This window comes from Penicillium oxalicum, chromosome IV, assembly GCF_001723175.1.
Source record: "Penicillium oxalicum strain HP7-1 chromosome IV, whole genome shotgun sequence".
NCBI lineage: Eukaryota > Fungi > Ascomycota > Eurotiomycetes > Eurotiales > Aspergillaceae > Penicillium > Penicillium oxalicum.
The window spans coordinates 510,691-524,380 of NC_064653.1; the positions used below are offsets into that span (position 1 = coordinate 510,691).

At 51.7% G+C, this 13,690-nt stretch overlaps 7 protein-coding genes across 7 annotated transcripts; 4 read left to right on the top strand and 3 right to left on the bottom strand.

Annotated features, from left to right (window-relative positions):
- Window positions 1–267: 267 nt before the first annotated feature.
- On the bottom strand, window positions 268–2,214 carry POX_d04962 (uncharacterized protein; the record flags this gene model as incomplete). The annotated part of the gene is made up of 5 exons (XM_050113817.1): window positions 268–535; window positions 779–850; window positions 900–1,012; window positions 1,075–1,326; window positions 1,438–2,214. The coding sequence occupies 5 exons, from the start codon at window positions 2,212–2,214 to the stop codon at window positions 268–270; spliced, it is 1,482 nt and encodes a 493-aa protein (XP_049968768.1).
- Window positions 280–606, top strand: POX_d04963 (PHD finger-like domain-containing protein 5A; the record flags this gene model as incomplete). The annotated part of the gene is made up of 1 exon (XM_050113818.1): window positions 280–606. The coding sequence occupies one exon, from the start codon at window positions 280–282 to the stop codon at window positions 604–606; it is 327 nt and encodes a 108-aa protein (XP_049968769.1).
- A 784-nt stretch (window positions 2,215–2,998) lies between the features above and the next one.
- On the bottom strand, window positions 2,999–4,256 carry POX_d04964 (Succinate/fumarate mitochondrial transporter; the record flags this gene model as incomplete). The annotated part of the gene is made up of 4 exons (XM_050113819.1): window positions 2,999–3,612; window positions 3,743–3,941; window positions 4,028–4,125; window positions 4,199–4,256. The coding sequence occupies 4 exons, from the start codon at window positions 4,254–4,256 to the stop codon at window positions 2,999–3,001; spliced, it is 969 nt and encodes a 322-aa protein (XP_049968770.1).
- A 1,370-nt stretch (window positions 4,257–5,626) lies between these two features.
- Window positions 5,627–6,118, top strand: POX_d04965 (uncharacterized protein; the record flags this gene model as incomplete). The annotated part of the gene is made up of 1 exon (XM_050113820.1): window positions 5,627–6,118. The coding sequence occupies one exon, from the start codon at window positions 5,627–5,629 to the stop codon at window positions 6,116–6,118; it is 492 nt and encodes a 163-aa protein (XP_049968771.1).
- A 995-nt stretch (window positions 6,119–7,113) lies between these two features.
- POX_d04966 (uncharacterized protein) lies at window positions 7,114–8,501 on the top strand (the record flags this gene model as incomplete). Its single annotated transcript, XM_050113821.1, has 2 exons — window positions 7,114–7,883; window positions 8,003–8,501. 2 exons carry the CDS (start codon window positions 7,114–7,116, stop codon window positions 8,499–8,501), a joined length of 1,269 nt encoding a protein of 422 aa, XP_049968772.1.
- Window positions 8,502–9,338: 837 nt separating this feature from the next.
- On the top strand, window positions 9,339–10,602 carry POX_d04967 (uncharacterized protein; the record flags this gene model as incomplete). Its single annotated transcript, XM_050113822.1, has 6 exons — window positions 9,339–9,395; window positions 9,446–9,532; window positions 9,603–9,758; window positions 9,860–10,239; window positions 10,364–10,458; window positions 10,547–10,602. The coding sequence occupies 6 exons, from the start codon at window positions 9,339–9,341 to the stop codon at window positions 10,600–10,602; spliced, it is 831 nt and encodes a 276-aa protein (XP_049968773.1).
- A 317-nt stretch (window positions 10,603–10,919) lies between these two features.
- POX_d04968 (uncharacterized protein) lies at window positions 10,920–12,318 on the bottom strand (the record flags this gene model as incomplete). Its single annotated transcript, XM_050113823.1, has 2 exons — window positions 10,920–11,814; window positions 11,864–12,318. The coding sequence occupies 2 exons, from the start codon at window positions 12,316–12,318 to the stop codon at window positions 10,920–10,922; spliced, it is 1,350 nt and encodes a 449-aa protein (XP_049968774.1).
- Window positions 12,319–13,690: the final 1,372 nt, after the last annotated feature.

A 13,690-nucleotide genomic window follows, 5' to 3' on the forward strand; every position in this document is an offset into this window, starting at 1 on the left:
AAAGGCTCGCGTCACTGCTTAAAGATTGACTTGCTCAATTATTGTTCGGAGACTCGGAGATTGGCGCAGGCTGGGAGCTGGTGGCACGTGCGCGGCAGCCCTCCCAAACTTCTGCCCGCTTCTCTTCGCCTCCAATACTTTATCGACCGCGGGTCACGTCTTCTTCTTCTTCCCCACCTCTTGCTCATATCGTCCGTGTCTATATCTGTTCTCGCCACCTGGTGACTGCATTCTCTCAAAAAGATATTTGCAGCCCTTTTCCAAGACTCAGCCTTCATCATGTCTCGCCATCACCCCGATCTCGTCATGTGCCGCAAGCAGCCCGGCATCTCCATCGGCCGTGTCTGCGACAAATGCGACGGCAAATGCCCAGTGTGCGATTCCTACGTGCGACCCACCACTCTCGTGCGAATTTGCGATGAATGCTCCTTTGGCAACTATCAGAACAAGTGCGTTGTCTGCGGTGGAGAGGGCATCAGCGATGCTTTCTATTGCTTTGAATGCACGCGCCTGGAGAAGGATCGAGACGGTTGTCCTAAGATTATAAATCTGGGCAGTTCGAGGACAGATCTCTTTTACCAAAAGAAAAGTTTTCGGAATCAATGATCTTCAGCTGCGCCCCCTGGGCTTTCTTGTGGCGTGTTTGGTTATCACCGCCAGTTTTTGTGTGGAGAAGACAGTGTCAAAATGGAGGCTCGTGTGGGGCTTCATGTCTTTTTACAACTCTGGCGCCTTGTGACACAGCCTTTCGGCGTATCGCGGCCAAGTCAAAACTTACGCTTGGAGCTGCCATGGGTAGTTTGAATACGAGACGACAAGCGATGGCTTACTATACAAAGCCGAAGGGCGCCTATTTCCAAGCGAGCCGGTCCAACACGAAAAGACGATCAGCTATCTACCGGCCTGGACGTCTCGGGCGGGCAAAGCCTCGTGCCGGTCCCGAATCCTGTGCTGGTTGCACCTCTTCCTTCAGGCGATCACCAGTGATCTCATCCGGCCCCGAAGCTTCAATCTGTCATTGTTCAGAAGCGTTAGCCATTCTGCACGACTGCATTCATCCATAAATCACCTTACCTTCTTCGTGATCTTGTGCCCCTCTTCTTCAGCAATGGTGATGGCATTCCTCCGCGAGCTGGCGTGCAGCATACGCTCGCGAATAGACGAGCCTGTGGGACAGGTATAAATGAAGATCACAACGTCGGAGCCCGGGTAATGGTAGAAGGAATAGCGAGGCGACGAGGAAGAGATGTGACTGGCCACGGAGTCTGATTGCACTTCAGTCTTCTTGTCGGCCAGCGTGATGGTTTCTGTGGACCCGTCCACCGTCTGCATATGTCCGTGTTGTTAGCATACTTTAGAAGAAAAGAAATGTACCTGATCACCACCCCAATTTTTTTTTCAAACACTCTGTAGAGTCTCCGGTAGAAAGACACGTACCAGCTGGACAAGCCCTCCGTCGGCAAGCTCCTTCAACGCCGACTTGGCCGCTTCATCAACCGGCATTGAAACTCTCATGCCCGAGCCCGTCCCCGGTCGAAAGGTCCCACCGATGCCGATATCTCGATGCGGGGTCCCGCTTCGAGCCTCCGCCTCAGCCCGACGAACAGCCTCGAGCTCACGCTCCTTCTCTCCCATCAGCGCTTCACGACCCACGCCCGCCTTGTCGCCATCGCGCTCCGACCACGCCTCGCGACCAACAATCTCCTCCTCTTCCGTCGCGAAGACGGTATCGTCGAACTTCTCCGTCCCCAGCTCACGGACCAGGGTGGAGCGAGTCGAAGCAAACAACATCTTGGGCCGGACGGGTGCATTGGAGGGGATATAGGTCAATGCGACCAGGGTGGTCTTGGAAGGGAGCGGACGGCGGAGGAGCAGGTAGATGGGAGTTTTGGGCTGCAGGATCGAGGAGATCTGCGACAGGGAGGTGTAGAAAGCATCGGGGCTGGAGGACGATCCGGAGAAGGCAATTGGAGTCAGCGGGGTGAGACTTTCGGCGGTAATGGTGACGGGGAGACAGAAGATGGAGGAGTCGGAAGTGAAGCGATTGAAGGCATCGTGTAGCTCCGAGGAGACTGGAATGGGAATTACGGTTAGTTTGTGATGGGAGGCGGGGATACAGTGATCTTCAGTCACGCCCTCGCGGTAGTGTGCTGAGTGGTGTAAGAGAGAGGTCAACGGAGGGTGGGTGGTTGTACCTGTAATTCCTGACTGCATGATGGCGTGCAGATAGAAAGACTCGATTCACGTAGTCTTTCCTCTCGGATTGTTTACACAGAAGAGGCGGAGGGGAAGAGGGGCGAAGCGGTGAATGTTGACTGGAGGGGCGGATCGGACGGCTTGGTGATGACCTCAACTAGCCGGGGGAGCCACCTCGGTCACCTAGTTGGGCGCGTTCTCTTATGTTGTGTAATTTAAATTTGGGTTTAAATTTCTATATACTCAAATTGTCTTACACTATGTGGATGCCCATCGCTTATGATGATGAGTTTCGGGCAAATGCGTTGGTAAATCTTGCTTTCCCCCCGAGAAGCATTCCAACTTGTCCAAGACAGCATACTGTGACAGAACTCGAAATGAAGACCTATTCCAGGCCATTGAAGCCTTCGAACTAAGTCCATCTTTACATACCAGTACTTATCCGCCCAATACGAATTTGCAGTTTGAAACGATGCATCTGATACTGGAGAGAGACTATTTACAAAAAACAGATGCGTAATCACATACTACCAGAGGCAGAATGACTGAACAAGACGGACAAGTGTCCGCGCAATTGGCATCCACACAAAACAAACAAGAAACAACAACAACATCAATAACAGCAGCAGCAGCAGCACTAGCACCAGCAGAAATGCAACGCTGGCATGCTATGAAATGGTATCACATGCTTTCCTTCACCCTACCCACCCACCAGAGCGCTCAAGCAACCTGATGCCGTCCTCATCCTACCCTTCTATCCGACCCGATCCTATCCGGCGTGGAACTTTTGGTCCAAGACACTCTATTCCTCAAATTTCCCGCCCACAAAGGCCCAGTTGGACGCTTCCAGCTTGCCTTTGACGAACTCGTACACGGTAAAAGTCACCGCCTGACCGGGGGCCACACGCATCACGCGAGGAGTGATACCCTTGTAAAAGGCCCGCGCACCCTCCGTCTTGAACATATCTTTGGCAATGACCATGATGCGATTGAGCGCAGACTGACCTGGCTCGGCGCGCGTCTTTTGAAGACGAGTCTTGATCGTGTCAATCGGGGCATTGGAGAAGGGGCCGACGGCACCGGAGATCAGACCGATCAAAGTGGTCTGGTAGGAGGGCAGTTGGGCGTTTGCATACTCGGGCTGGTAGCGTTGGAGAGCAGCCTTGAGCTCCGTGTACGCGGTGAAGTTGGCGGCTTGATTGGTACCCTGGCGCAGGGCTGTGAGGGAAACACCGCGGTAGAGCACGCTGAAGCCTTCCTCGCGGATGATTGTGAAGAGGGCGTGAGGGGCACTGCGATATTTGGGTGTGTCGAGGGGATCAGCCAGACTGTGGTGTTGAGCTTGGAGACGGATCTTGACGACCTCCATGGGATTGACCACCGCCACGGCTTCGGTCACACCAGCAGCCAAACCAGCTATAATGGAAAGAAGGGGGGAAAATGTCAGCGAATAGCACAGAGGATTGAACGAACTAGACATCATTTTTGTTTTCCCCTTCTACTTCATCTTTTTCTGCTTCTGGATTGAAGAGGAGCTGGTGCTTACCTAGGAACGTAGCTTTGCTGGTGACGTTGCCCGTCTCTTTATCGGCGAGTGCGGCCTTGTATGACTCGTAGGAGGTGAATCGAATGGCCATCTTGGGAATGATGCCTCCCAACACAGCCCCGAGTCCCTTGTAGAGACCCAGTGCGGTCTCCCGGCGCACAATCTCGGCACCAGTAGCCACAAAACCACGCGGCTTAGCCTATTCGATTCCCAAAGAGAACCCCATCGTCAGCGGTTGGATTCAAAACAAAGCGGGTAAGGTGTGGAAGTCCTCATCCTACTTACCCCCGGGGCTGTCGCTCTCCGTGAGAGCTGCATGCGGACCTTGATTGTGTCCAATGGATGGCATACAAGAGCCTCCATCATACCGGCGCCACCACCAGCTATAAAGGTCAAGTCGTCAGCATTTTCTCATTGCGCAACCCTAAACAATTCTCAGCGGGCTAAAAACTGTACCGATCAGATTGACCGCGGGAGACGCTCTCCTGTTGCCGTTGGAGTTTTTCGCCGCCATTTTGTTTAATTTTGTTTTTCCTTTTTGGAGGGAAGTTGAAGTAGATGTTGCTCAAGCCGTGATGTAGCGCAGTCAATGGCTCCCGTTTGATTCGCCTGAGAGGTAGAGTGCTTTGCAGCGCACTCTTCTCAAATCACGGTGATGAATGCGCAGAACAACCGAGGTATAGCGACTGTCGAAATGGGTGCAAAGAATCGTACAAGTAGATGTACCGAGGATATCACGAATAGCAGGACTGGGAGAGAAGTGAAAAATCCCGCGAAACAGTGAAATTTCCCTTTCTCCTGGTCTCTGAGAGGAAGGAAAGAGAGGGAAAAAAAGACACGAGCCGAGGCGCAAACTGACTTGTCCGCGACTCTAATGACCGTGATTCTAAACTTTGCGGGGGGAGAGATCTAAATGGTCAACCGTTGGTACGGTTGGGTTGGCTATGACGGGGAACCGGAGGAACGATAGCTGGACGAGCGGAAGTGTACAGACAGGACAGCCAAGACCACCGGAGGAGTGCTTTCAACTCGCACCAGATTGGAGGTTCTTTGGGAATAGGCAGGAAATAGTAGAGCTGACTAGGACACGAGAGAGAGAGAGAGAGAGAGGGAGAGGGAACAAAAAGAAAAGAAAAGAAAAAGAAGTAGCAAGAGAAGAAGAGGAGGGATGTCAAGTTACGAATGGGCAGGAAATAGAGAAACCATAAATCCACACGGCGCGAATATCCGCCGAGGGTCATTCGGCAATTCTTATAAAGAGAGAATGGGTTTATTAGGCCTCTGGGACACTTTCAGACGTGCCAACATCGCTCGAAGTTCCCCAATCCCGAGGCCCTTCGGGTCGGGTACAAGGGCGGATGACTCCTGAGGTCCAGCTAGTCGAGTCCGTAGCTCTGGTAGTTCTGCGCCCACCCAATACTCGGCAGTGGCACCGACTCCACGCGAGGACATGACTGCTCATCGTAGTAGGAGTACTCGGTCCAGTGACTTAGGTGACTACCAGCTGTCCTGCATGTGTGGATGTACCGGGCCTGGTCCATGTCTACAGTATAGTATGGTGATCCCGTCCCTCAGTAGATCTCCCGGGATGGAACTTCACATGCTGACAGTGCCCATGATCTCTGTCATCATGCGCAGACGTTCTCCAGCAACGCCTGGCTGATCCCCTCCTCGATAGGAGAGAAGATTTGACAAATCTCCGCGATCAATATAGATCAATATGGATCATATACACTGACTCCATGGACTTTCGATGAGCATCACATGCAGACCTCTCCCGCCGCTCTCTGGATTCACACCATCGATACCATTCAGCCATGCGGACCTTTGTCCCCTCCCCCTGACTCCGGACTGGCGGAAATTCCAGTAGACTGACAATCCACGATGGATCGAGTCTGGCGAATGATGGTCCCCTCCGTAAACCGCAGCCCGCTGCCGACGGCATTCGTCGTCAAGCTGGCAAGTTCCGTTCGCGTTGCGGACTCGCGGTTTACCCCGGAAGTTTTCGGGCCTTCCCCAGAGCTCCCCTCAGCCGAGGCTCAAATGCTTCAGTTCCATTCCCCACAGTTTTCTGCAGGACCGAATCTTGACCACCGCCTTCCTCGACACGACGCTAGACTCTGGACCATGCAAAGAGTGACGCTGATAACCTTGTCTTTGTTGCTTTTTCTTTGTCTTTCTCTTTTTCTTGTGGCTTTCTTTGGATTTTCGTCTTTCACGCGTCAAATAAGGGGAAGAGACGACATGGTACCATGTGCCAATGTGGGGAATCTATCCAGCATGGGGTCCAGTAGTATGGAGCTGCGACGATGGAGTCATGGATGGAGGCTGCGCTCTTTTCTACCGAGTATCGGCGGTCGACGTGACGGTGATTGAGGATCGGACCAAACTCGGAAGTGTACGGTGGAATGGTTTTCCTTTCTCGATGATTGCTCCTAATTTGATCGAGATAATGAAACACAAAACCAAAGAATAAAACACAGTGGACGCGTAAGGTCGGCGCTGCGCACAACAGCTTCATGGCCTCGGGGGTTGATGCGCACTCGAATCATCCATGCATGACTCCGGAGAGTTAGTGTTGGAGATCACCCGCGGAGCTGCAGTGACGTCCCCAATAATCACCACCGTAGCATCCAGACTCGACAGGACCAGTCCTGACGACGGAGTACTGATGAGTCAGACAGATATGAGTCCAGTCTGCGGTACTGGGCTGAACCAACCTCGTGCATGTGCAGATCGTGGATGGCACCATTGGCACATGCTCGTTGTTTACTTGGGACCATTCACATGTCTGCCATCGAGGAACCTGGGTGGTACCTACACCACGACCTTTCTACTTCCCATGTACCCCGCACTGAAAAGTAGAGACGGAGTGTACCTGTGAGGTATCGATTCTCGACGGTCGGGGGGCTGGATGCCAGTCCGCCACACTCTCCCTCCGCCGGTCCGCAACTTCACCAAAGGTACACTTTTACATACCTGAGCAGCCACAAAGTTTGTCTTTCTTAAAAAGAAAAGTCCAAGGACCAGAAAATTCTCTCCGTACGATCGACGCCAAATCTTGGACTATCAGACAGGTTGTCTTTCCCCGAGTCTTTCATGGTATGGTAGTCAGCATCACCCTCAGTCTGCCAGATCTCATCGCGGTTAAATGCCAACATGATCGCAGTAATCTCCGAGTCTGTTCGGAGTAGATCCGATCACGCGCATGCTGGAAAAATGGCCACCGATGCTCATCGTCAACCAACGCGTCATCTTCACGATGCTCCAGCTATCACTTTCAACGCCAAGTGCTCCTCAATGCCTCTGGATCTGATGTGACGGAGAAATCGTTTGATTCTGATGTGCCTTTTGAGTCGGAACCGCCAGCAATGGAGAGCTCTACCGGCTCTGCCACCCTGCGGCCTCGCCGGGTCCGAGACCGCTCGTCGGCAGCTCTGAAACAGGTCCTGATGATGATTCTTCGCCAGTGGCTCCTGATTGGAATGGGAATCGCCTGTCTTTTGGCCTATCTCTTTCCTGATATCGCCAAGACCGATGGCGGGGTCATTCGCAGTGAATATACCGTCCTGTACGGCGTCATTGCGATCATCTTCTTCGTCTCCGGCTTGAGCATCCCCCGTCAAAAGCTCTTTCAGCAGTTCCTCAATTGGCGACTGCATCTCCTTGTTCAAGTCATTTCATTTCTCTTCGTCCCAGCTCTGGTGCTGGCCGTCGTCCATGTCATCCTCGTGGCCGATCCCGCCGGTCAGATCGACCGTGCCGTTCTAGCGGGCTACATTCTCACAGCATGTATCCCGACCACGATCGCTTCCAACGTGGTCATGACCCGAGCGGCTGGGGGCGATGATGCGGCCGCGTTGGTCGAGGTCTTGATAGCCAATGTGCTCGGTCCCTTTGTGACGGCGGTCTGGACGGTCACCCTCATGCCAAAGTCCGTCGAGTTTGATACATGGAGATACGGCGGAGGCCGACTGGGAACCATGTATGCACATGTGTTTCAGCAGTTGGGCTTGAGCGTGCTGCTTCCTCTTTTCATCGGACAGGCAGTTCGTTGGACGTGGCCCGAGCGGACGGCCCGGGTGATTCAAAAGACCCGGTTGCCAAAGTTGTCTAGTGCTTGTATGCTTTTACTTATCTGGTGAGTCTTTGCAATTGCACAATATTGTGTTGATCATAGGTTTCATCTCACGTGGCAGAAAGAAAGAATCGAGTCTATGGAAAATCAATTGAGCGGCGCAGTGCTAACATGTCATGTAGGACAACCTTCTCATCCTGCTTCGCAACCGGAGCACTTCAAAGCCTATCCGTGCAGAGCATCATCTTTGTCGTTTTTTTCAACATCATCCTATACATCGCACTCACCGTAATCGCCTTCTTCAGCTGCCAGCCTCCAAAGGTTCTTCAACAATTTCAATGGTCCCAGTCCCTCTTCAAAAGCCTACCCCCCGAAGAAACCATCGCGGTCTGCTTCTGCTCGCCCGCCAAAAGCACCGCCCTCGGCTTACCATTGCTGTACGCGATGTGGGCCCCCGTTGATTTTTATACCAAGGCCAAGACATCAGTGCCGGTGCTGTTATATACCACCGAGCAGATTTGCGTGGCACAGTTCTTTGTGCAGTTGTTTCGTCGCTGGCATGCTCGGATCATTGACAATGCGGAGGTGCATGATTTGGAAGAGCTCGATGCTCGCTCACTTGGGCATGAGATGCAATCAGTTCGGGGAACTGTAGAATGTTCTCGGGGCTCTGGAGTCTGACCGAGGGGGCTGAGCTGATAGTGGAAATGAACATGAGATTTTTGAACCACTGGGGGAGAACACCTATGAAAGGATAGAAAATACTCTCAATTTATAGAAATTATTTCTTATTCATTTCGCAATTCTAAGATTCACTTTCTCCTCAAAGTGAGTACCAGGTCTTCAAAGTTTGATTCTTCTTTTTTCTCCTCTAGGCAGAAGAGTCCGACCCGGCATCTACGATGCAACAGGAGCATGTACGTCTTTGAATTACAAGGGAACCCCCGCACCTGAAGGCAACCCAAAAAAAAACGTTCATCTCGAAGAAATCCGTGACAATTGAATCTTAATTTGGCCAAAAATTAGGACCAGAGACCTATGATTTCACTTCCGTCTTGGTTAGCTCTGAATAACTCACGTTCATGGATTCGACATCCATTCTATCCGTTTCCCCGACATCACTATTCACCCGAATTCAGGATATCAAACACTGCAACATAACCTGTAGGAATTGACTAGTCCCTGAAAATTCGAGAATATCCACTTCTCAAATCTTATCAAATAATACCCAGCGATAGTACCAAGTTGAATCAAAGTACTCTTCATCCTGGCCTACAGTCACCGTAACACACGGATTTGTAATAAACGGTGGGTCCCCCCAGCCATGACGTCGAGGGAGATCCATATCCTCAATACTCTATTCCCCAAGCTATAAAGATCCAAGATGACGAGGGAAATCCGCTCCCTCGCGGCCAATTCTGCCATTAATTAATATAACCTGAGGATCTGTTGCCGACCTTCTCAACGTCTTCAGTCTACATCCCAAATACCCCGATCGAAAACGCAAATTCCACCAACATGCCTCTGAACGGCCAGAATGTCCTCTTGGTGCGCTGCCCAGAGCTTTACTTTGCCGTACGAGCCCGTGACCATCCAGCTAATCTTGCATCATTTCACTTACACAGACAGGTGCCTCGATGGGGATCGGCGAGGCCATTGCACGATCACTTGCAAAAGAGGGTGCCAATTTGATTCTCTTATCACGATCCGAAGTAGGATGCACCCAAAAGACCATTCGATCTTACTTTGATATCAGAGAAGGGCTGAAATCCTAGTGAATAGGACAAATTGTCCAATCTAAAAGACCAGTTGGTCAAGCAGCATCCCCAGATCAAAGTCATCTATCGAGCTGCAGACGTGGGAAACCATGAAAAAGTAGACACGGCCATTCAGAGCGCGATTGAAGAATTGGGCCATATTGACATTCTCGTTAACAATGTAAGTCATGGTTTCAAAAGCCCTATCCCCCCCCCTCTGCTTACTTGCCCTTTCTCTCTCTCTCTCTCTCTCTCTCTTAAACAATGGACTGACATCAACAGGCTGGTCTTGCTCTTGGCGCTCCAAACGCCTTCCATGATCTAAAAATCAACGATATCCAAACCATGATCTCAACCAACATCAACGGACCCATGTTCGTCACTCACTCCGTACTGAATCGAAGCATGATCAGTCGGAATTCAGGGACAATTCTCAACATCACCTCCGTGACGGGGCTCGAAGTCCCGCCGTTCCCTGGCGAAGCAGTCTATCATTCTACTAAGGCGGGCCAGGAAGCCTTTACGAATGCCCTGCGGAATGAGCTTGTTGGGACGGATATCAGAGTTCTTGCTCTACGACCTGGTTGTGTGGCGACGCATTTCCATTCTTTGCGGGTGGGACATGATCGGCAGATGTATGATGAATTCTTTGAGGGATATGAGTGAGTGCTGTTTCCTCGTTCCTTCTTTTAGCAGGCTGGATTTCAGGCTTGTACTTGGATCGGGCGTGATTTCAGGTGGCGATTGATGTTTGATTGGAGCTAATCAGGTGTGATGCATGAACAGTCCGTTGGTCGCGGGAGATGTTGCAGATGCGGCTGTTTACATGTTGAATCAGCCTCTGAACATTTCAATCAAGGCCCTCGATGTGGTTGCATCAGGTAAGATTTCATACACGAGGATCTAGGTTGCAGGGTGGTGTTGTGATTCTGGGATTTCGGGTAGACTGGACCACTGACAGCTTTCCAGCGCAACGATCTCTAGCTATTATTGATCGGAAATGGAACGAGCGTCACAACAGTTGAACGGGGTCTTGACATGGGTGCAGCATCTACGTTGACGCTGGCTTTGGATACAGGTATATGTGTAGGGGAACAACCATGTTGGAATGGCATTAAACCCTCCAAAGCCAGGTTTCTCCAGCAAGTGGGAGCGATGGATCAATTGTCCGTTAAAATATACATAGACTCAATATCAACACGAGAAGGACATGTTTCCTGCTACAAGTTTCGCCACCGATGCATCAGGGGAGGCATGCATTGTACAGTGTCAATGTGATCGTAGGCGAGTCAGGGCGGAGGAAAAAGAACAGGAAGAAAAGAAAAGTCGTCAGGTCAACATCTCAGATATAGCTCACTTTCACACCCATCCCCACAGTTCCCTTGACCTTCTGCCACGCTGAGCCGGTAATTCTCCCGACTCGCTCCCGCACACCCTGTCGGCTCATGGCCATCAGAATGCCCAGGATGAAGAGTAGAGTACGCGCTATTGACATGGGGTTCCCCGATACACGGTGCACAATCTTGGCGAACAGATTGCGCAGCATAGTTGCAGTGGCCCGGGTTGGGCTCCGAGGCTGAGCCTTGACCGGCTTTTTCGAGCTCTTGGAATTGGACGGCAGGGATGTCCGGGAACTTCCTTTACCACTGGACGCTGATTTGTCCACTGATTTGGAGGACCCCTTGGCCTTGCTGCGCGGGCTGCCCTTTTCAATCCCATAGTCCACCTCGCTGGCGTTGCGCTTGTGTCCGTTGGGGTGCGCGGCTGCGGCCTGCGCAGCTTCCACCTCCGCTTGTCTCCGCTCATCCTCGCGCTGCCGCTCAAATTCGGCATCCTTTTGACGCTGCAGCTCCGCGGCGCGCATCTCACCCCGCTCTTTCTCCTCCTTGAGACCCTCCAGGGTTTGTAAGAAAAGCTCCTTGCGCTCCTCATCCAACACTTCGCTCAGGTTGATGAACTCTTGCGCATACTCCCATTCGCCGTTCCGTGGGAGCACATGCAGAGTGAACAATTCAATGATCCGGACTCGCGCATTCAGATCCTTGGGGGTATGCGTCCCGTTGCCAGTCGCCATGCGACCTGATTGCAGTCCGTCTGATGCATCCCGAAGACGATCTGTGAGATCCAGGTTCGGCTGTCCGTAGGAAGAGAGGTAGGTCTCGAGACGTTGCTGATTTAGCGATTGCGAGGATGAATGGTTTAGAATAAGCGTCGCCCTGAGAGCTTTCCATGAGTTCCTGTACAATAAAACAAAATGGGCGCTCGGTGGAAGAGGCTAGTACTCACAAGTTGAAGACAACCTCGGCGTCAACGGAACCTTCCTGACCTCGGTATCCGGTCTGTACGACGTTTTCCCAGATACCACCCTCACGGACCTGCGTCGCGATCGCTTTCCACTCCTTGTGGCCGAACTGAGCCTTCCCTTCTTCTGCGCCGAGGTCCACAATGGCACTCAGTAGGGTGATGTAGAGATTCCAGACCTTGATCCTCCAAGTGCTGGGAGCTGTGGCAATTGTTGCGACCGCGGCAACGTGGTCGCCATTTGTCAGACGTTCTTCTTGTGACGACGGGACGGTGAGAATCGGCTGCAACGACTCTAGCGACTCTGGTAAACGTCGCGTCAGATAGAGTTGGGAGGCTTTTTTGTAGGTCTTGGAGCAGAGCTTCGCGGGGGAAGCGGAGGTGGAGGAGGAGGTGGAGGAGGACAATTGGGTATGTGAGGATGACATGTCGTCGGTCATTGCAGCCCAGGATCCAAGACTGATCGGTCAGAGTAGATATTCACTTGATCTGACGAGTTGTCAACAATTGAATCATGAATCAAGTGGAACCGACACCAGGAGTGTGTTGGAGGAGAGAAAAGGTGATCCGGGGCCAAGTACCATTTCGGGGGGCCTGTCGAGGCTGGCAACGCATCCACCGGCTGTCGCTTTTCCCTCGGCTCGCCCAAGTCCGGGGTCGGTCACGGGATCGCCTCCCCCCGACGGCTCCAACCTACTCGGCTAACCTATTCGGGCATCGAACGTTAAACACTACAAAGTAAACCACAGTATCAGGTACTTTCCTGACGAAAGCATGGAATTGATGAATGACCAAGCTAGGGAGAATAATCACGACACGTTCATTCTTCGCCGAGAAAGATCAAAGATTCAAGGGTGTGGTCCAAGAAGACTGGGTGAGACTCGAGTTGCTGGGGACTGGAAATCGCTTCAATATTGACCAAGTGTCTCGACAGTAGGCACTGGCTACTGTCGAGACACAATGTTGCACATTTGCAGGTTTCGAGTGAGCTTGACATGGCATCTTCATCATATGAAAGGTCACTGGATGAATCATGCCAAGTGTAGCGAGTGACTTGGGTGAGAAGATGTATGGGAACTTGACTAAATAGAACAGAAGGAGACAGGCTGGACCTCGATATTGGCACGTGGCTACTCGCTCACGCGGTGGAGCTGTTCGACCAAACAAAAAATCGTACCAATCTGATATATGCGGTTTATTTTTGTCAGCTCCAAGGCCAACTCTCGAGCCAGATCTCTGCCAGGAAAGGAGTCAATGAGAAGATCGTAGATACAGCCCAGTCTGCCCAGAACGAGTGGTAGGTACCCAATGCCGAAAGCCCAAAGAAATACATGAGAAACGTAAGCTGAAGCTGCCGATATTCGATCAAGTATGGTGTTCGTCTCTGTCTCATCTTAGTCTCCCGTCACTTCTGATTCTGGCGATGCTTGTCATGTGTCAAAATGTTTGCCCTGTGATCCTAGTATAAACAAAAGTCACGATTCCAAGCGCGAACCACAACAAACTCTCGCGTCTTTTCTATTCTTCTCTCTCCCCCTGTATCTCTCTCTCTGTCGTCATCAAGCCACTCATAATTTTCATTATTGCAAAGCGGTCGAGCTTGACCGTCCACAGACCTCATCCAGACTCTTCAGCTTCAAGAGTCACCTTTCTGTCCTGACGCCACAGTTGATATTGTGATCGTCCTTTTCCAGAAAGTCCTTTCGGAGATTTGAGCTTGTCGGTATCATTTCCGGACCCTGCAGGCTCTCTTCTGAGAGCAGAAGGAGGTAGCGAATCCTGACCCAATATCGTTCCATCACCGGCCTTGCA